Below are 22884 nucleotides of genomic sequence, written 5' to 3'. Positions count from 1 at the left end.
AGTGTGTCTCTTGTAGCCAGCATATATATGGGTCTTGTTTTTGTATCCATTCAGTGAATCTGTGTCTTTTGGTTGGAGCATTTAATCCATTCACATTTAAGGTAATTATCGATATGTTTTTTCCTGTTACGTTTTTCTTAATAGTTTTGGGTTTGTTTTTGTAGGTCCCTTTCTTCTCTTGTGTTTCCCAGTTAGAGAAGTTCCTTTAGCATTTGTTGTAGAGCTGGTTTGGTGGTGCTGAATTCTCTTAGCTTTTGCTTGTCTATAAAGCTTTTGATTTCTCCATCAAATCTGAATGAGATCCTTGACAGGTAGAGTACTCTTGGTTGTAGGTTCTTCCCTCTCATTACTTCAAATATATCGACGCCATCCCACAGTGACTTTTCTCCAGGAGGAAATCGGCTTTGGCAGTACTTTCATGCCCAGTGTGGAAACCAAAACATAGCGATTGGACTATAAGCTGCTGCCTCTTCTGTTTTTTTCAGGGCATATTTTTTCCTACTTATTGAGAGCTGTGTTCAGTGATCATGCACAGCTCTATACCCAGCTCCTAGTTCCTGAGTCTGTCCCTTAGCAGGAGCTCAGTCATGTTGGCTGGCTGGACAGACGGACAGATGGACGTTGGTGGAAGGTTTTGTCTACACAAAGCTGGCAGAAACACACAGGTCTGCCCACTAGGGACCACATTCTTTCTACAAACCACATTGTACTCTCAGTGGTAAGGGCAGAAAATGGGTACACGGGGGACTGGGAAGAGGGCAGAATGGTCGACTAGTTTTTGAGCATCTACTAGGCACTGGGTATCTAATAGAGTTTATCTTTTTCATTCAGCCCATGAACTTTTGCAACAAAGACAAAAATGAGAAAAACTGGGGGTGGGCACCCAGCCAGCCTAGGGGCACACAGGCAGGTAGCAGAAGAGCTGGGCTCCTAAACCAGTTCTGTCTGACTCCAGGCCCCAGCTCACCTCCTGCCTACCAGGAAATGTTGCTGGTGTGACACTAGTCAACACAGAAGCCTGTATTTTCACTCCTTTGAGTTCTGTCTCGCATTTGATAGAACACCACCAGGGTAAAACCCAGAGACCCGCAGCCCAAGTCAGGACAAGAATAATTTAAAGAGTTGACGGAATGCTGCTCCCAAGGGTGGGATCCGTACCTTTCCCACACTCACAAAAAACCAAAGACCCAGACTGTGAATGTAAAGGATTAAAAATCACCGCTAACTGGTTTTGACTTACTTTATGCCCCAGCATTTGTTCTGTAGTTTTATACTCCTCAACAAAATACAGTCGGGGCAAAATACACAATACACAGACAGTCTCCGCTCTTCAGAGCCTATGAGCCTATGAGCCTAATCACAATGGTTCACTTCACCCCAAAAGAAGATGTTTTACCAAAATGGGGTGAATAAAGGATGGAGAGGCAGACTGGGATACTCAATTTTTGTTTTCGATTTGATTTTTGCCCTTTCTGCAAACTCAAGGGTGATATCTAAACACTGTTGCAATAGCAGTGGTCACGAGCACTTCCAGAGCAAATGTCACAGTTAAAAACATGCCTGTGCAGCCTGAGGGCTTCGGGTGACAGGAAGAAGCCATACTCTGTGTCATGCATCACTTGTCATTCCAGCTCATGCACTTGGCAGAGCCAAAATAAACCCAGAAACCACTAGGCTGCATCTGGGGTAAGATGCCCACACTTGACCCACAACACAACACAACACGTGTTATGTTGGCTCTGAGATCCACAGAACTACTGTCCCCATCACCATCCATGTGGGGCACCCCTGCAAAGCCCCAGGTCACAACTGAACCCAGGCACAATCAGAATCCAGGCACAAAGCTGCCCTCCCAGTGCTGCCTGGTCATGAACATGCCCAGACCATCAAAGGAAGACCCTGGGGCTTTCACAAAAGGCAGGGAGCTCTGTGTCAACACCATGGTGAGGGCTTAGTCCACTGGAACGAGGACAGACCACTGGTCCCCATCTGAACTCTCTTCCAGGGTCCCAGGCACCTCATCCTCCAGACCCAGGTATTCGCCAGGAGGATCCTGCTCCTCTTGGTAGGAGGCAACCACATCAGCAAGCAGGTTCTCACCCGCCCAACCTCATTCCTCCTCGGTCCATTCCTGCCCCAGGCATACCTGCTGATCAGAGAAAGACAGGCCCACTCTCAGCCCCATGGCTGGGTCCCCATTGCCTCATTCCTTCCCCCTGGGCACAGTCACCCGATCAGGGTGGCATGTCTCTTGGATTTCAGGGCTCCCAACAGCTGGCTTTCTGGCGTCAAGGGTCAAAAATGTCCCCTTACTGGGTCAGCAGCTTTCCCTGCAGCAAAGCTCCTGGGCTTGAAGGCTTGCTTCAAACTTGGTCTCCTTATGACCTAATCGGAGGGTCACCATGCTCAAGGAGCTCACACCCATGTGGTTCATTTTAACAGCGAACATTGTTCATTTTGAAGTGAACCCCTCCCCCTTCCTCCTTTCCACCCCAACATCCCTCAGACACGTCATCACTCTACACAGTGGTTAAGGCCTAGGGCTCCAAGTTCAGAAAGGTGTGTGTTCACATACCAGCTCCACCAGTTAGGAGATGTCTGGCACTGGCAAGTTAATTCCCCTCTCTGTGCCTATTTCCTAGTCACAAAGGAAGGTACTGCCTAGTTCACACCCTCTAGCTCAGGGGGTTGCTCTGACGCCTAGGGAGCCCATTGGAACGGACTACTCTGCAGAATGCTTTACACCAGGAGGGCTCACTCCTCTTCTGCAAGCCTGGCTCTCCCACCCCGCACACTCTCCCCAAGCAATGGCGACAGGCAGGGGAGGAGAGGCCACTGGGACAAACGAGACGTGCTTGGTTGACCGATGGCAGCCCCACAGACACCTCCCCTGGCTCTCCTCCTCATCCTTCTCTGCTCCTTCTCTCTGCCCTTTCTCACCTCTCAGCCCCCTGGCCTCTGCCCTCTCACATCCACGCTGTCCCGACCCTCCCCCGCCGGCCTTGGACGTCCACATTGCATCGGCTCCCCGCCCCCTTTCAGATGATGTGACCCCTCCCCCACCAGCCTGCACAGCGTGTTCAGGGGCACCTTCCTCGGCGCTGCTCTGACCACGCGGTTCTGCTCAAGGACCCTCAAGGAGCCAGCCCTCTCCCAGGGAGGACCACAACCACACCTCTCAGCCTGCTGTTCTTAGCTTTCTTCACATCCCGTCCCATCTCCATCTGCTTCCCTGGATGTCCCCGGACTGGATGATTCACAAGTCCAACCTTTCATCGACTGGTCTCAACCTTTATCCCAGCAGATTCATTGCTTGCAAAGGTCTCCCTCCTTGAGTCTTTTAGAGCCCATCTCACCCTCAGTTCCTTCACTGAGTTTTCCTTGGTCATGCTGGTGAGGCTTGATCTCCTTGCCCTAACTCCTCTAATCCTTTGGTTTTCAATCTTATTTGTGACACTAGTCTGGTGCCTGGTAAACACAACAGGAGTTTACTCGATAAATGGGTACCGAATGAATGGGCTGCAGTTAACTGGCATGTCAGGAAAACATCACTTCCCTTCCATATTAGCCATGAGCCCAGACCTGGGGAAAGATGTGGTTGGAAATTTAAATCTAGACAAGACTCTCAGAGAAAGTATGCTATTTAAAAAAACATCATTGGTGGGCTTCCCTGGTGGCGCAGTGGTTGAGAGTCCGCCTGCCGATGCAGGGCACATGGGTTCGTGCCCCGGTCCGGGAAGATCCCACATACCGTGGAGCGGCTGGGCCCGTGAGCCATGGCCGCTGAGCCTGCACGTCCGGAGCCTGTGCTCCGCAACGGGAGAGGCCACAACAGTGAGAGGTCCGCGTACCAGAAAAAAAAAAAAAAAAAAATCATTGGGGGTTGTTTTAAAATCAGCACCACATGAAAGCTAAATTTGGGTTCAATCTAGATTTCCACACACCAGGTTTGCTCAAAGCTGATCAACCCCTATGAGCAACATTAAGCACACAGCAGGATGCCACCCTCACGAGGGTGTTTTTACGAGATGGGTGACCACATACAGGTGTGTATCTATACATGTCTATATACACTAGCAAGGATCTTAATGATCTAAAGGTTAATCAGATGCTAAGTGTCACAGAGTACAACAGTTGAGGAAAACTTAGCTACATAGACAAATGTACGAAAATGTTACTACATAAAGGGTCATTTAAGTCCATGCAGAATTTATGGGCACTAAAATGTGCTACAATTATAGTATGTCTAATTTCCATCCCATACAAAACGCACCCACCCTCTCCTGGGGCTGTGTGTCTGGACACTGGTATCTCAGGCATGGCCATTGGGGCCACCTGCAGGAAGGCCACCACTACAACCTGTCTCCCAGGACCACGTCCACGTGGGAATTATACACAGGGCTCGGAAGTGACTTCAACACTCACGGCCCATCCCTACACCCTGCTGTGCACATTTAAACACCACAAAGTGGTGCTGCTAGGCAAGTCTGCACACTCACTACATAGTTCTGCTCTTATTAATACCTCTCTCTCCTCTTGGCCAGTGCCAAGTAAACTTAGACGTGTGTTTACACCTCAGTGAAAACACTACACCTCAGTGATTGAAGAATAACTAATTTGGGTAAAATGATGCACAAACAAAGGTTCCAGGATCCCCAACGTGGGTCTCCGTTAGAGTGAAGGCACATGGCAGGAAAGCCAACTTTGGATGTGGAGGAGGCTCAGAGGGCGGTCCTGGGACTGAGTCTTGGATGCCCCAGAAAGAAGCAAGGAGAGCGAGGTGGCTGCTGGGCACTGAGACACTGAACTTGAACAACAGTTTAATCATGAGGACAAGCTCCCAGCCACCCAGGACCACCAGGCAGCATCTAGGAACACACCACAGTCAGCAATCACGTGCACGTAAAGCCTGCTCACATGACTGTATTTTTGAAATTCCCAAATCCAACCCCTTGGCTTCTTCTAAAAAGGCCAACTGAGGATTAAGGAGGCAGCAGACCTTCAGGAACAAAAACAATCCCACTGACTTGGGGGCAAATCGCCCATGAAAGAGGTTTATGGATTTAAAAGGCTAGGCTTAGGTCCCTAAGAACTTGGGAAGCAGGGTCACAGCTGGTTGACTCTAGACTTTCTGAGTCCCTCCCCAATCACAGGGTTTGTCTTCAAATCTGTGATTGTGCTGGTGGCTTATATAACCTCAGCACTCTTGGATTTCCTCAGTCCTTTGGGGAAAAGAGGTTAGGGAAAGGCAAGAAGAGCACTAGTGAAATCAGGACAGCCTGTAATCACTGCTTCCCAGGGAAGGTAAGAAGAGTGATCATGGCTGATCCACTGTGCTCGCTACGCCACAGTTACTGGCCTAGGCACTATTAAGCGCTATACATATACACACACTCTTTTAATCCCTATTTTTAAATGGAGAAAACTAGCCTTTAAGTAGCTTGCCCAGGGTCATAGAATGGCAAGTGTTCTATGCTGGGCTTCAAGTTCAGGCCATGGGTACTACAGTTTGAACCATTAACCATTTGGCTGAATGCTCAGGTCTTGGCTGTTATTCAAACTAGAAGGAAGGAAACTAATACATAATGAGCACCTACTGTGTGCTAGGCAGTTGTTAAATGATTTTTCACGTTATTTCATTTAATCCCTTCCGACAACTCCCTAAAGTTGTCAGGATTATCTCTGGTTTGGTTTTTACAGATAAGAAAACTGTAACTTGCCCAAGTTCACCCAGCTTCTAATGGCAGAACTGAGATTCAAGCCCATGGCAATCTGACTCCAAACCCCTTGATGAAACAGGTGAATTTCACGGAAGTAAATGCCTCAGAGACCTGACAATATCTCCAATCTTACACACTCAATTCTATCATTCAAGTGTCCCCCGTTTGTCTAGCTATTGGAGGAAGTGACCATGAGAGGTGTCTCCGGCTATAGTCTGTTTTGTTGACCACTTAGTTACACCCTATGGGGTTTCTTGTTCTTATGCAATGCTGACTTCTGGTTGTTTTCCATGTAGGGTGTTGGTTGTCTCCCCAGCTAGATTTTAGCACCGTGAGGACAGGGACATTGACTAACATTTCCTTGTGTGACCCCCTCCCCCCGCGCCCAGTACAATGCTAAGAACAGAGACGGGGATCAGGAAATATCTTCTGCATAAAGAGAAGCCTTTTAGAAGTGTGCAGCTCAAAAGTAACTCAAGTATTTCCAGCTTCTTCCACAGCAAAGAAGTTGGGCACAGTAGCAATTTGCCGCTTTCAGGCATCAACTCAAGAGGCTCCTGGTGCACACATGCCTCCTTTTAAGGGTAGGTGCTCCTCCTGGAATTGTCCTTGTGACAACATCTGCAAAGCCTCCGTCCTGGTCTAGGTGAGACCATATGCCAAGGCTCCGCTGCTCCCCTTTCCCCGAGCGCCCGCCTCACTGCCGGCTTCTCCACCCAAAGGTCCCTCTCACTACAGAGCTGACAGTCAATGACCATCCTAGAACTTCCCCAGTGGCTCAGCCGGGGAAGAGGAGAGATGAGGGTCATCTTTCCAATCACCAGGACAGCAAAGAGGCAGATGCAGACCATACTTCCTCCAACTTTTGGAGAAAGTGAAAAGCTCCAGGCAGATGCTTTGGCACTTCCACCAACTCCCAACCAGATGCCAGCTCGCAGCAGCCAAGAGATGAACCCAAATATCTTGTGTGGCGTCGCTGCGCTCAACCTTACCACTCCCTGCCTGGTGACAGATGGTGAAATAGCCCAAACCAGAAGAACTGTTTCCTTTGTCTGATATGTCACGAGCTGTCATTCCTAAAAGTAATTCATGTGACAAAACATGTTTCCAATCCTCCCAAGTTTTCTTCTGAGTCTGGTTGGGCTTTCTTGGTGACAGCAGTCCCCTTCCAACTTTCAGAGGTGAAACTGAGACCAGGGGCTTTACTCATAGGCAGGCCCTGGAAGAGTGATTTCTTAAAGGGCTGCCACAAGCCAGATCCCCTTCAGGGTGCACATCCAGAAACAGGCTGGGCTCTAAGTAGATTTTTCCAAAGAGCCAACTTCATAAGGCAACTACCCCTGCCTCATCATCCCAGAGAGATCTGCAAAGAAAAAGAAATCTAAACCTTGCACGAGGAAAACCACCCATACCTACCACCACCCCAAGAAAGCAATGCCATCAGCTCTCGCCCTGGGATTTAGGGAGTTAATCAGGACCTACATACATGAGGTCATCTCCCCTCCTACTTGGCCTGACATTTCCGCCACTAGTCACTCCATAAGTAATGCTTTACAGTCTAATCCCTCTTCTCAAGTGTGAACTCAGGAACTTTTCTATTCACTACTGTATCCTCAGAGCTCAGAACGTGGGTTGGCACAGAGTAGATATTCAATAAATATTTGTTCAAACAATAAATAAAGGCTGTGGTGCACTGTCTCAAAGAAACCATAGCTCCCAAGAACTGACATAAAGGTCAGAGTGCTTGGCCCTATAAATGGAGAGTATAGCCCTTAATCTGAGGTTGTACCTCATGAGATAGACAGCCAAGGGGATGAGAGCCTTCATTCACTGACTCTCATTTGTCACATTACCTGCTGTCAACTGGGGAGACACCTGGAGGCTGGCCAGAGTGGATGCAATCCAGGACAAGCAGAATTCAAAGAGAAACAAAGACTGGATGGCCAGGGGCCTGTGTGGTTTACTCGCAAGCGACAGAGATCTGGCCCACAGTGGGGGCACCCTCGTAAAGGACTTGGATTTTTGTGGAGTAGCATGAGAATACAGGGCCAGCATTCTTGGGCAAATAATGGGATCCCCTCTTCCCTAAGGAGAGAGAGAAGAATTCCAGAGAGAGAAAAGTCAATTATCACAGTCACAAGGACTGTCTGAGCCTCACCGGTCCCCACTTGTTACCATGGGTCGGTGCCACTTGCTAAATGTAAGGGGCCTGGGAGAAAATGTGGTAACATCAGGACACCAGGCCCTTAGGAGAAGACTTCTTACTCCCGGGACCCATCTCCTGATGGTAGGGACGAAGTCAGTTCTGTGCTCTGCCACCACTGCCATTTCCTACACTGAAGAAAGGAGCCATCCAAGGCACACAGAGATTAAAAAGCTGCTTTGTGCCTATTTCTGGCAAAAGGCCCTTCTTGTCATCAAAAGGAATTAGAATGGTCCACAGGATCTTAGGAGCTGTATCATGGCTGAAGTCAAAAGGACCAAATCAGCAGGGATGCTCCAGAAACCAGGAGCTCTGGGAGAGGTTCCTACAGCCAGAATGACCAGAACTTTTTCTGAAATGAAGAGCTGACTCTAAAGCCAAGAATGGTGAGCACTGTAAACCGAGGGTATGGCCCCCTAATCCAAGGTGGCACTTTACCAGATGGACAGGACATGATTTATGTACAGGAAGCCCTTTTACTCTCTGAGTGTCATGAGGCAAGTCCAGAGTCCTTTTTTCTTTTTTTTTAAGGGCACGTAAAAGCCCACATTTGCACAAAATTTCAGTTTTCAAGGCACCTGCACATCCAGCATATAAACTGAGCCTCAAAACCATCCAGTGAGGTGAAGAGCCAGATGCCCACAGCACAGGAGAGGCACAGAGCCTGGGAGGGGACCGTCCTTTTCTCCATTTTGTAACTGAGTTGGCTCAACTTGCTGAAGTCACAGAGTAGATCAGCAGTGAGGTAACATCGGGACTTCTGATGGTCCCATTCGCAGCCCTGCTCTCTTCCCACAGAGCTTTGCTGAGCCACGACAAGGCACCAAGCAGCCACGTAGCCCAAGAAGACGTGGTCTGAGACCCAAGATGAACCAGGGTCTGATGGAGTCCTTTGCAATGGGGTTTGTTATGTAACTGAGAAATGCATCTGGGTCATCATAAAATGGCTAACAGTTACTCTATACCTCTTACCAGAGTTCTTTCTGGACAGTGAGTCAGAGGCAGTGCAATGAGTGGAGAGAACATCAATGTCTCTGGGAGTCTCTCAACAAACTTACACTGGTGATCTGGGCCCTGCAGACACAACTTCCTACCCCCCACAGTAGCCTTGAGAGAACCAAACATTCCCAAGGAGGACTCTCCTTGCTCCACAAATAAAGCAAACCATTGTCAAGATGCCTGTCCCAAGGCCAGAGGCTGAGAATGTCTCTTGGTGGCCTGGTCTTCCCAGGCCTTACCCCCTCAAGTCAGCCAGCCCCAAAGAGGGAGGAGCTCTACCACCTGCAGCTCTTCCTGAGGACCTGCTTCCAAGGCCGTAGAGTTGAGGAAGCAGGTGGAGGGGATTTTCTCAGGAGGCCCACTTACACATAAAAGGTGAAAAAGATTAGTAAGAGGGTTGGGTCAAGCTGCACTCTTCCCCCACCCACCACCCCCATCCTCCCGAGGCCACAGTTGACATGATATTCGATGGCAATCACAGAACATGCTCTGGAATCTTCCTTCAGCAATGAGAAGACCATTCCCCAAAGCGTAAAACCAGAACACCAGTCGTCCATCTTTCCATTCACATGTTCTCAGTCCCCACCACGTGCCAGGCATGTGGCCTCTTCCGGCCTGTGTTCTATGAACAAGGTCTTTAGGGGAGTGACCTATTTCTAGAAGGGTGGTGATGTCAGCCCCAACCTAACTCATCAGCAGAGACTGGACAGGCAAGTCTGCTTAAGTTCCTGACCTATGGTGTCAGGGAGGAGGATGTGTCAGCAAATATTCCCGGGACAGCAGCTGGGATGAAAGAAAGGCCCAGAATCCAGAGATTCTGGAGTCTGGTGGGGAGGGAGAAGACGGATGTGCATTCAGGGAATGTCTGCAGGGACTCATCTGGTTCAGGAACTTTCACAACCCCTTTGACTTGAGTGGCCACCCTGTGAGGCTGGCTTCCTTATTACAGATAGGTAAGCTAATGCCCAAAGAGAGCAGGTGTCTAGCCAGAGGCCCCAAAATACAGCGGTCAGCAGAGCCGGGTCAGGGTCCCATGGCTCCCACACCAGGAGTTCTCCAACTTCAGGGCGCATCACAATCCCTGGGAGATAATCAAAACCACAGATTCCCGAGCTCCACCCTAGAGAGGCTAATTCCTTGGATCTGCCCCAGTGCCCAGGAATCTGCATTTCTAACAAACAGCCCAGGTGCTGCTGGTGGTTCATGGAGCACACTTAGAAACAATTGACCTCCCCTGCCCCAAGGACAGAAATGAAGAGCTAATTCTTAGCTGCTGGCTTCCCTCGGCATCCCAGGCAGGGACAGATGGTGGGACCTGTGTGTGCTCCTGCCTAGCTCCTCGGTAGAGAAGCAACCGGCCTCTGAGTTCATTGAGTGGCTCCACAAACATGTCCAGCCCCAAACAGGAAGCCCAGGACAAAGGTCTGAGGAGGCGAGGATTGCTCAAAGGGCAGCCACCACCCCAAACAAACAGCCCATTGCGACGGACCCTGCTTTAACGCCATGACTCATGGAGGCTCACTTCCTATATTTCTGAGTTGATGGTCACAGCAAATGGCCCTGAACGCAGACAGCTGCTTCCAGAGCCAGCATGGGAGACCCAGCCATGCCAACACTGCAACACGGAGCAGAAATCAGGAACTTCCAGGGGAGAGGAAAAGGAAAAAAAAACAAAAAGTAAGAAAAATAACCTCCAACCTTGCTCCAGCTTCCGTGCCCCCTCCCTTCTGGAGCCAGCAGGGTTGTCTAGTCAAAAGGGATCTCCTGGAACTGAAAAGGGCTTGTGTTCACCTCCTCTCTAGAGAAAGAATCGGATGGGAGCCAAAGCAAACACCACTCCACTCGTGGTTGCAAGGCACACTGTCTAATCCCGAGAACTTGGTAAGCAAGTGAAAGCCAGCCCTACCTCCCATCCCCCTCCTGCAAACACACATGGTGCTGGTGCTCTCTGCCCTTGCACTGGGGCAAGACCTCATCTTGAACGGTGTGGGGCTCAGAGGCCAAGCTACAGTTTTTGCAAAGCCTAAAAAAGGAGAGATGCCTGGAATAAGGTGGGGAGGCAGAAGAGCCAGGATGGGCTGCCAGAACCTGCAGGATACCTCCGACCTCTGAATGACTCAGCAAAGACAAAGGCCTCCGTCCTGAAGAACAGAGAGAAAGGAGATGCTCCCTTGGGTTAAGTTTGGGATGGTGCTAGATAGAAGTCAGGAGACAGAGAAGAAAGAAGAGGAAACACCCGCTTTCACCTTAGCCCTATCTTCTTCGTCTTCCCTGATGGGGATCTAACCAATTCGCATGGGGCTGTTTGATGTTGGGGGTTGGGGGAGGTGAAGGCAAGGGAAGGACATCCTGTTAACAGCATTGTTGGATAAAGATCAAGAATCAGGCAGTGGAAAACAGCTGTGTCCACCTGATAAGCCTGGGCACCCCACTTCCTTCAGTAGAGTCTTAGGTTTGTAAGAGTAAGGTCTGATGTGTGGGGATAGGAACTGGCCCAGTACCTATGTCATCCCTAAGACCCCACAATCTTCACCACAGACAACCGGTCTCATCAACCACATACTGGGAAGATAACACCATCTCTTGGCACCAGCACAGCTCTTAGTTTGAGTAGCTCTCAAGAGGAACAAGTCCCCATCAAGATACTGCCTGGAAACTTCCAGAAAGGCCCACCTTCCCCTATTCACCCAACTCCTGGTCACTTCGCTTGTTGAGAATCGGCTCATAACCATCACCTCCTCAGGGAAGCGATCCCGCTGGCTCCCTGCTACACTCACTCTGGGGTGTGTCCTCCCTCCCACACGCTGTGACCCCTGAATGTCCTGTGCACATGTACCCTTAAGCCTGCCACACGGTGGTACTGGGAGCATTTAAGTGTTGGCCTCTCCTTCTAGATCAGTGTCCAATTACCTTTATTGATGATATAGTAGTGACAGCATCTGTTCTTCGTTTAGCAGACAAACTCTGCTGGCTAAGTGCCCTCCACTTACTGCCTCATTTACTCCTCACCTCCACTATTGCAGGAGCCAATAGTATCTCCATCTTACAAAACAAGAAGCCAAAAGTTAGAAAAGTTAAGGGTCTTGTCCAAGGGTACACAGCAGAGCTAAAGATGTGTTCTCAACCACCCTGGGTCCAGCAGAGTTCAACGCACCCCGTAAGGACTGAATAGCTTTTTCCACTGAAGGAGTAAGATTGAGCCACGTCAGGAAGAAAATCCAGGCATGAGAGTCCCTTCCTGCAACCACCTGAGCTCTCAGCTAACTGAGTGGTCACCTCAATTCCTTTCAGGAAAGGAATACCTGTTTATTAATTTGTCCATCCATTTTTAAGCTCCTGTTATGCCCAGAGCCTTGACATATGGGAGAGATGTATTAGTCAAGGTTCCAGTCCTTTGACAAGTTTCCCATTTAGTAGGAAGAGGAGGTGGAGGAAGAGGGGAAGAGGACAGGAGAAAAGTTACGGAAGAGGGGGAAACACAAACCCTAGAAAACAAAAGGCCAGGATCCACAGAAACTCAGCAAGCACACAGAAGGGCAAGGACTGCTTTCCTCCAGCACAGAGACTGAGGAGATGACGGCAAGGGTGAGCAGTTACCCAGGTACCCAGCCAGAGGGAACACCTCCCAAGCAGTGTATCTTTTTGTTTTTGGTGCCAGTGGTAAAATATACATACAGCATAACATTTACTATTTTAATCATTTTTAGCTGTACACTTCAGTGGCATTAAGTACATTCACATCATCGTGCAACCACCACCTCCATCCATCTCCAGAACTTTTCTCATCTTCCCAAACTGAAACTCTGTACCCCTTAAACACTAACTCCTCATTCCCTCCTCCCCCAGCCCCCCAACCACCATTATACAGTTTGTCTCTATGAATTTGATTACTCGAGATTATCTGTGGTATAATAAAAATATATTTGGTCTTCATTTCTTGTTCCTGGCACAGAGCTCTAAACCCTGGGCATTTCCTGAGTGACAGGACTGTCCTTTGTTATACATAAGGATCCTGTTTCCGTCACACCTGAGTTTAGGCTATGAGGTGACATAGAGTGGGACCCCTCTAGAGCCTCAGGATGGGGGTGGTTTCCAGAAGACCAAGTGATTAAAGTTTGGGAACTTTCAGCCCCACCCTCTGCCCACCGCTGAGAAGCAAAAGGGAACTGGAAATTGAGCTCTAGAAAAACTCTTGAACAAGGAAATTTGGTGAGCTTACAGGCTGGTGAACCCATCACACCAAAGTGCTGGGAGGGTGGCCCACAGAGGCTCTGGCATCTCCTCCATTTGGCTGTTCCTGACTTGTAGACTTTAAAATAAACCAGGAAAAACAGTGCTTACCTGAGTTCCCTGAGCCATTCTAGCAAATTACAGAACCTGAGTAGAGCTCGTGGGAACCCCCAACTTACAGCTAGTCAGTCAGAAGTCTGGGTGGCCCCCAGGACTTGCAAATGGAGACAGTCTTACGGGACTGAGCTCTTAACTTGTGGGGTCTGCACTAACTCATTAGTGTCAGAGTTGAACTGAATTGAACTGTAGGACAGCCAGTTGGTGTTAGAGAATTGAAGAATTGATTGGTGTCAGAAAAAAAGACAGCTCAATACCTCACATAGGTAGAATCACAGAGTATCTGTTGTGACTACCTTATGTCACTCAGCATAACGTCTTCAAGGTTCAGCCATGTGTAGCACGTGTCAGAATTTCCTTTCAAGAATGAATAATATTCTATCATATGTATATTTCATATTTTAATAATCATCCATAGATGGTTGGGATCCTTCCACCTTTCAGCTATTGTGAAGAATGATGCTATAAACATGGGTGTACAAATAGCTGTTCAAGTTCCTGCTCTCAATTCTCTTGGGTAACTACCCAGAAGTAGAAATGCTAAATCATATAGTAATTCTATTTTTAATTTTTTGAGGAAATGCCATACTGTCTTCCATGTGACTGCACCATTTTACGTTCCCATCGGCAATGCACCAGGGTTCCAATTTCTCCACATTCTTGCCGACATTTCTTACTTTTTTCTTTTTCTTTTTCTTTTTTTCTTATTGATAACTGTCTTAAGAGGTATGAAGTGGTACCTCATTGTAGTTTTGATTTGCATTTCCCTAATGTTGAGCTTCTTTTCATGTGCCTATTGACCGTCTATGTATCTTTTTGGGGGGAGAAATGTCTATTCAAGTCCTTGGCTCATGTTTCAATTGGGTTGTGTTTTTGTTGTTGTTCAGCTGCAGGAATTCTTTATATAGTCTGGTTATTAACCCCATATCAGATATATGATTTGCAAATATTTTCTCCCATTCCATGGACGGCCTTTTCACTCTATTGATAGTGTCCTCTGATGCACAAAAGCTTTTAATTTAGATGTAGTCCAATTATTTGCTGTTGTTGTTGCTGACGCTTTTAGTATCACATCCAAGAAATCACTGCCATCACTGCCAAATCCATTATCATGAAGCTTTTTCCTTATGTTTTCTTCCAAGAGTTTTGTAGGTTTTCCCAATACCATCTGTTGAAGAGACTGGTGATAATTATGTGTCCATGTAAGTTCATCAATTGTAACCAACGGACCACTCTGGTGGGGGTGTTGAAAATGGGGGAGACTACACCAGGAGGGGGTGTAGGGAGTATGTAAGAAATCTCTTTACCTTCCTCTTAATTTTGCTGTGAACCTAAAACTGCTCTAAAAAATAAAGTGTATTTTTTTTTAAAAAGGCTGTCCTTTTCCTCTTGAATGGTCTGACACCCTCGTTAAAAACCATTTGACCATATATATGTGAGGATTTATTTCTGGACTCTCTATTCCTTTGGTCTCTCTGTTTGTCTTTATGCTGATACCACACTATCATGATTACTGTAGCTTTGTTATTAGTTTTGATATCAAGAAGTGTCAGACCTCCAACTTTGTGATTCTTTTCCAAAATTGTTTTGGCTATTCAGCATCCCTTAAACTTCCACATGAATTTTAGGATGCATTTTTCTTCATCTGTGAAAAACATCATCAGGATTTTGATAGTGATTGCACTGAATTTATAGACTGCTTTGTGTAGTATTGACATCTTAGCAATATTAGATCTTCCAATCCGAACACAGATGTTTTACCATTTATTTGTGACTTCTTTAATTTCTTTCAGTAACATTTTATAGTTTTCAGCATACAAGTCTTTCACCTCCTTGGTTAAACTGATTCCCAAGTATTTTTTTGGATGCTACTGTAAATGGAATTGTTTCCTTAATTTCCTTTGTGGATTTTTCGTTGTTAGTGTATAAAAACACAGTTGGTTTAAAACGTTGCAAATTTGGTCTGCTTTGCATCCTCAGGCTTGCAGAAAGGAACTGGGTAGTGGGAGGCACGGCAGTTGGGTGGGGTCAGGGCAAGGGTGAGCAAAATGGCCATGAAACTTTCTACCATTCTGAACGTGGTTTTTTCTTGGTTGGGCGTTTACTTGGTTGCTGTAGATCTTTGACTGATTTCCAAAACTCCCATAGGGAAGATATTTTAGCCAGTTTCTAGATTATTTAATGTTTCTGGGGGGGAACAAGGGTCTGGAGCTTCCTGGTCCACCATCTGCTGATGTCACTCTCTGAGGCTTTAGGCTTAACCTCCAAGCAGTGTATCTTCAAGGAGAGAATCAAGAAGCCAGATTGGTCAGAGCAGAGACAAGGCTGGGAGGGAACAAGAGACAGGCTGGATGGGAAGGACGAGGGAGGAGAGGTCCTGGATGCTAAACTGAACACTCAGACTCGATTCCACGGAATTGTCAGGTCCTGAAGAATGCCTGCCGAGGCAACACGGCCAAGACAGAAGTCAGGCCAGGCCAGCCAGAGCCTCTTCTCATGTAGTGCACTGAGTTGAAGGTCAAAGAAACAGAAGGATTAGGAGCTTCTGCTGTGGTTCCACCTCACAGGTCTTCAGGGCTGCCCTTACCCAGACCCCCAGGGCCCTGAGTCTATTTTCAGAACCTTAAGTGAATCAGAATTATGAGCCCCGCCCCAAGCCCATCCTCTCCTCTCAGTCTGGAGAGTGAGTGGCTGAGCTCCCAGCTGCATCTACCTGGGAACTGGACCCCATCACACAGCAGCACAAAACGCACCAGCCCTGACAAGAACCTGGCTCCAAGCAGGAGGGCGCCTTCCCATAGCACACCCCTCCTCTCTCCTAGAGATTGCAAGTCTGATCATGAGCCTCACCTGGGAAGCCAGGTAAAAACACAGGAGCCTGGGCCCCTCCCATGGAGACGCTGATTAGGAAGTCCAGGTGAAGGCCCAGCCATCTGTATTTGGTCCTGGCCCCCGAGGTGAAGCAAATGGTCACCATCTGGGGGAGCACTGGTCTCGCTTTCTTCCCGGAGTCGCCAGACTCTGAGCTCATCCACCTGCCGGCATCTTTGGTGAGGGCTTTGCGATGAAGGAGAAACCAGAACTGGAATTCGATTCCACTTTACCTTCCCCAGAAGTTTCAAACTAGAAGTTTTATCTGACCCACAATTTTAAAACATGGAAAATAATAATAATAAAATTAAAATTTGAGTTTTATCGGCATTTTAAAAAACAGATTTCATAAGCCAGTCACGAAGACAAATATTGCATGATTTTGGTTATGTGCGGTACCTAGAATATGCAAATTAATAGAGAGAGAAAGTAGAACAGAGGTTACAGAGGAGGAGTTACTGTTTAATGGGCACAGAGTTGTTGGGGGTGATAAAAGTATTTTGGGTAAAGATACTGGTAATTCTTCCACAACATTGTGAAACTATTTAATGCCATTGAATTGTACACTTATGAATGGTTAAAATTATAAATATGTCTATTTTACCACAGTTAAAAAAAAACAGATTTCACATAAAAATCTGGATTTCTGGTTTCTCTTTAAAGAAAAAAAAAATGAGACGATCTGACAACACTGGTCGTGCTGTGTATGGGAACAGCTGGCCGAGGCTCAAGCAGCTGCCACCTTTAGCTGGGACACGTGCTCTTACGATGCTGTGACCCCTCCACACTCCAGGGTCACTTTTCCTTTGTCACGCTTTCTACGACCCGGCTGCCCCTGTGAGCATTTGAGGGTTGGTCCTGGCTGTACTCCTCCTCATTTCAGTCTCCACTAGCCTTGCTCTGCTCTCCCAGCCCCTGCCTGGTCCTCTCTTCCAGTCAGAAGGGGAGGCCAGCAAGTGGTCAGCCACATGGGCAGGTGCTTCATGTGCCTTGACAATGACAACAAATGAAAGCACAGAAGAGCTTGCCTTCACCTCCCCAGATGTCACTCAGAGCTTGAAAGTTTCTCTGACATTGCAACAGCCAGATTGATAAGCCTGGACTTTATTTATTTATTTATTTATTTATTTTTTGCGGTATATGGGCCTCTCACTGCTGCGGCCTCTCCCGTTGCGGAGCACAGGCTCCAGACGCGCAGGCTCAACGGCCATGGCTCACAGGCCCAGCTGCTCCGCGGCACGTGGGATCTTCCCAGACCGGGGCACGAACCCGTGCTCCCTGCATCGGCAGGCGGACTCTCAACCACTGCGCCACCAGGGAAGCCCGATAAGCCTGGACTTTAACACACCCAAGTGCCCAGGAGTCTGGAACAAGATGAGGCTGACCATTCACCTCATGACCTGGACTCTTGAGTCAGCCTCTGGACCACCCAGCCTCGCTGGGTGACAGATGATCGGCCAGTCCAGCAAACACAACCTCCTCAAGACTGGACTCACTTTCCTAGAGTCCATCTTTGTCTGCTAGAACCTGATTTCCAAATGCTTGAAATATGACGGGGTTCAGGACACAATACCCCCAAATTTGGTACCCTGGCATAGTGACTATTTTAAGCTGAAGCAACTTGAGAGAACTGAAAAGCAGGAAGGTCACTCTGACCTCCTGCCCCCGAAACAAGCCTTAAAACCCTCCTGTGGGAGGTGCCCTCCTGGTTACAGAGGAAGGGAGCATCCTTGTCTCTCAAGACCCTTGTCTCTGAAGATAAAGGGGCACTTCCTCCAAGAATCCTGACAAACAGTCCTTGCTCAGTGGCCCCCCGGTTCTACAGACCTCAGACTCCTTAACCTATCACATTTCTCCACCACTGTCTGCTCTCCAGCAAATCTGGCATAGAAGTGCACAAGTCTAACTCTTCCTTCATTTCCTTACAAAGACTCCCGTGTCACCTAATACTTATATGAAATAATTATGGATGATTTTCTCTTATTAATCTGACTTCATCAATTTAATTTTTAGCTGGGGACTCTAAGACAGTCAAGTAAAACCTCTTCCTCCCCTACAATTAGCATCATTGTTCCAGACATGGTGGGAAATGTTGCTAGTCTGTAAGCGTAAAATACATGCCAACTTCCAAAGACTCGCCGTAGGAAAAGAATGTGAACCAGCTTGTTAGTAATTTTATTATATTGATTACCTGTTGAAATACTATTCTGGATATATTGAGTTAAACCGAATATAGTCCTAAAACTAATTTCACTTGTTCTTTTTACCTTGGTAAAAAATTTACATTTTACCTGTTTTTCATGCGGCTACTAGAAAATTTAGTCATATATGTGGTTTGCATTTGTGGCTTTCATTCTATTTCTATCGGACAGATAGACCGTGGCTGCTGCAGAACTGATTCTGTAAGGTTACCGTATTTTTTTTTCTTTTTTTTTTGGCCATGCTGTGCAGCTTGCAGGATCTTAGTTCCCCAGCCAGGGACTGAACCCAGGCCATGGCAGTGAAAGCTCAGAGTCCTAACCACTGGACCGCCAGGGAATTCCCAGGTGACTGTATTTTCTTTTCCTCGAAAAGCAAACTGATTCTCTCTAGACTTTTTCTGGGTGGCGCTGTGTTATGACCTGCCCAAGGGTCCCGGAGGAACTCCCTTCTGGTCGCCGGGCTGGAGGCTCTTCATTGGGGCTGGGGCTGCCTTGAAGATCTCTTCCCACTCCCACATCTCCCTCGCCCTGTGCCACCAAGCCATCCCCAGACTGTCACACGAGGCTCTCTTCCCAGCCTTGCTCAATAACCATGTGTCCACATCACTCAAAACCCCAGATGGGGGGCGGGGGGGAAGGAAGGCAGGAAAAAAAAAAAAAAGAAAGAAAAACCCAGATGGTTTTCCCTGGAAACAATGGAACCAGTGTTGTTAACACTGCCGGGCAGCCACCACCTGTGTGATGGTCACAGGGAAGTGCCCCAGCGGCAGTCCAAGACTCCCTGCCCTCCCTCACGCCAGCTCAGGATCCACTGGTTTCTTCTCCCCAGAGCCTGGAGCCCCACCTTCCTCAGGCTGAGAGAGGTAGAACCAGCCCCTCAGCGACCAGCACGTGGGGAGGCACGGTTAATGCCTGGAAGTTCAAAACAGAAGGCGGGTGCTAGCTCTCAAATTCTAGAGAAACTGCTGGACACTTTATCACCACCGACAACCCACAACCCTAGAGACACAGGGCCAAAACTTTGCAACTCAGAATCCTGCTTTTTTTTGTTGTTGTTGAATATACGCTTTGTCCACCTGAAGATTCAATAACGGCCCACTGGCAGGGGCTCTGGGGGTGGAACTAGCTTCAAACCTCCTTTCTACCACTCAGCACCGGTAGGACCCTGGATAAGGTTGTTCCGTTTATCTGGGTCTCAAGTTCGTCGCCTAGAACAACAGGGACAAACCCACTCACCTCAAAGGTTAAAAAAATTAAATAAGGCATGAAAAAGTGCCTTGCACATAATAGGTGTTTGATAGATATTAGCTTCCTTCCCCTTCAATCTTCCCATAGCAATGCCGCGGAGAAGATACTTAAAAACCTTGCGGAGAACTGAAAACAAATCCTCTATACTCTCATCTGGTTGCTTCTTGTGCGTGTGCTTTCTTAAATTTGAATGTTGGTGCCTGATACAATTTAAGAGGGTGGTAGGAGAACTGTGGGAAGCGGGGATTCTCTTTGCAGCCCCAGCACAGCGTCTGGCAAGGCAGGTGCTTGTTGAGTGAAGGAATGAGTGTTGGATTTAGGCCAGCAGGGACCGGTGCCTCGTGGAGCCTATCAGCGAAGCGCTAGAACAGAGGGGTCAGAATGACCATGAAACAGGAGTTTGGCTCATCAGTGTGAAGTCTGTGGCCACAAAGAGTTATTCTCTGGAAAGATGCTTCCAATCTGTTTAGACAGCTTTGTGGAGCCTTTTTTTTTTTTTTTTTAACTGCAAAGCTCAAGGTGTTCTGTTAATATTTCTCCTCCATTCGGCCATGCTTTCCTCAGAGAGAAAGGTTAAAACATATGCCAAGAACCAAACACAGTCACCTCTATGTGAGGAAGCATAAACAATTCAGCTTTTTTCTTTTTTTTTAACTTAGCACAGTGGGTTAAGCCTGAAAGAACACACTAAATTGATGGCTCTGTGATACAAATATATGCTGTCAGGGTGTTTTTAAATGTAAAATTCTTAGCATTTTCTGACCTTGGTGGGGAGTAGGCATGGGCAATGAGTAACTATTCTTACTAAATTTTAAAGATATATTTGGTTTTAAGTTCCTTTACAGCTGTGTGCAGAGGGGTCTGAAAACCAATTCGTCTTTGCTCCATGGTGAACAAAAAAGTGTTGGGTTCTCTGATCTCACCAGGCCAACTGAGGGCCCGGTTAGCTCTTCTGCCCTCCCCAAACAATGGGTTTGGGATTGCAGTGACCCTGTCTGAATCCCGTTGGGGCTGCGAATCGGGAGATTTAACCCTCTGGAAGCTTGAAAAGTCCTGCGCATCGCTCCCCAGCTTTACCCTCCTATAAAGAAAACATCCAATAATGGCAAACCTGCCAGCAAAGCTGCAATGGAGATGTTCAAATTCACAGTCACATCACCTTCGAGAAGAGGGGGTTGGTAAATGTCACCCTTAAAACCTATTTTTTAATTGCCTTGAACAAAAAGATCCAACCTGTTTCATCCCCAGACTTCAAATCCATTCAATCTTCTGAACATTCAAACCCACAGGTTAAAGAAAACTGGGTAAAGGATTTTATGTTGCTTGTTTGTGCTGAAGAAGCCCTGTCTGTTGCTTTCATTGATTGCTTACACTATTACCCAAGTGGCAGGCCTTACTGGCCTGAAAAAATTTAGCTCAAGTTATCTTTTTGGTGGTAAAGATGAACAGAATGGAAATTTACCTTTAGGGAAGTTTGGAAATTTCTGACCCAAATAAGAACTTCCTAAATGAAAGCTTAAATATTCTAAATGTAATGAACAGGTAAGAGAATACAAGAACTAAGGGTTACTGGTCATTTGTTAAATGCATAGCCACAAATGCACGTGCTTGGGAAGAAGTGAGACGCCAGGCAGTGGTCCAGATAAAGAAGGGCCCCGTAAATAGTTGCTTCAACCTTTCAGAGACAGCAATCAGACTCACGACATGCCCACCCTTCTGGGTCATATCCACACTGAGATGCAAAGAATTTGAGATTCTCCTTCCCAAAAGAAGGAAAGACAAAGGAGTAAGATATGAGCTTTCCAGGTCTTTCCAAGGTTTCTAGGCCTTGAAAATTCAGAGCAAGAATTTGACTCCATCCTGCTGCCCTTGGCTCTAAACCCCAGGGAAGGAGGTTGGCACAAAGCATTGTTCCCACTGTCCTGGCTTCAGCTGTGTGTAAAGAAGGTGAGAGCAGCGCCAACGCCACCAGGGCCCCGCTCTGCCTTTCCATGTGGTGCAGGAGATACTGTGCTCTAGGAAAAGCTGGTTGGACAGGAAAAAAGCACCTGCCAACTTCTGATGACACAGAATAGTCTGATGCCCAGGAGCTGCTCCCCAGGAAAGAACAGCTTTCCTGTCCAAGCTGGTGAAGTAAGTTCAGGAATGAGATCATTAAAACAGCATGTGTTCCAGAAGCACCCTTTCTGCTGGTGGAGGAGAAACTGTGAGTGACAGCAAAGGTCCCTCCTTTTGTTGCCCCACTTCTCTTACACAGTCACCCAGTCACAATCCCTCACTCACACTACCAGTCACACCCAGCCACAGTCACCCAGAGTCACAAACACGCTGAAGTCAGAAAACTACAGTCTCCACACAGGGAGGCATGCGGTACCATCAACACACTCAGTCCCACAGGGAACACCACCCACTCTCTACCCACCTGATTGCCAAAGACAGCTACGGAGCAGGCTGTTGACACCTCATTAGCCCCGAACCAGACAGAAGCAATGCGGGAGGGCATGCCCAGGATGAAGACCTGGGCCACGGAGCAGATCACCTGGCCCAGCATGGTGACTGGGAAGAGATGTGGCTTCAGGCTGCCCAGCTTCACCCAGGCCCCCAGGCAGTTGAGAGCGGAGCCGGTGAGGGCGATGGTGCGCAGGCCGAACTTCTCCAGGAGCCAGGCCACCGGCAGGAGCAGAAGAATATAGGTCAGCATGTAGCACATGGACAGCCAGTCGATGGCAAAGGCACTGACCCCGTAGAAGTTCATGAAGATGTTATTGATGGAGCCGTACTGGATCCACTGGAAGGCGTTGCACATGGAGTAGCAGCTAAACACCAGGACCACAGCCCATCGGCGCTTGCTCAACTTGATCACGCTAAGGTCCTCAGGGCCGGAGCTACTGGGGTGGGCCAAGCCACTGGGTTGAGCCAAGGTACTGGGGTGGGCCGAACTACTGGGGTGCGCAGAGACACTGGGGTGGATGGAGACGCTTGGATGGGCTGAGACGCTGGGATGGACCGAGAGGCTGGGGCTCTCCCCGAGGGCATAAGTCTGCGAAGGGGTGTCATCGCGCTCTTGCTGGTTAGGCTCTTCATTCACCATGACCACAGCCTCTCCTGGAGCCCTAGACAGGTGCTGAGGACTCTAGTCGACTTACGGGGCAGTGGCGTCGTCTGGTCACCTAAAGCTGACGTAGCACTTACCCGGCCCGCCCGGAAGGAATAAATGGAGTCCCCAGCCTGCGTAAAAGCCGCGAGTGGGGCTCTTTTGCTCACCCCCAAGCTTCTGCTCTCACTCTTCCTTGGC

At 48.0% G+C, this 22884-nt stretch overlaps 1 protein-coding gene across 1 annotated transcript in view; it reads right to left on the bottom strand.

Moving 5' to 3' along the window:
- Positions 1–22680, bottom strand: part of FLVCR2 (FLVCR choline and putative heme transporter 2) — a gene marked incomplete at both ends in the record, with an annotated part of 59726 nt that extends 37046 nt beyond the window's left edge. The window contains 1 exon segment of the mRNA XM_079699658.1: positions 22012–22680. Coding sequence (XP_079555784.1) covers positions 22012–22680 — 669 coding nt within the window.
- Positions 22681–22884: the final 204 nt, after the last annotated feature.

This window comes from Hyperoodon ampullatus (genome assembly GCF_949752795.1).
Source record: "Hyperoodon ampullatus genome assembly, chromosome: 3".
Classification (NCBI taxonomy): domain Eukaryota; kingdom Metazoa; phylum Chordata; class Mammalia; order Artiodactyla; family Ziphiidae; genus Hyperoodon; species Hyperoodon ampullatus.
This window is presented reverse-complemented; position numbering and strand designations above follow the sequence as displayed.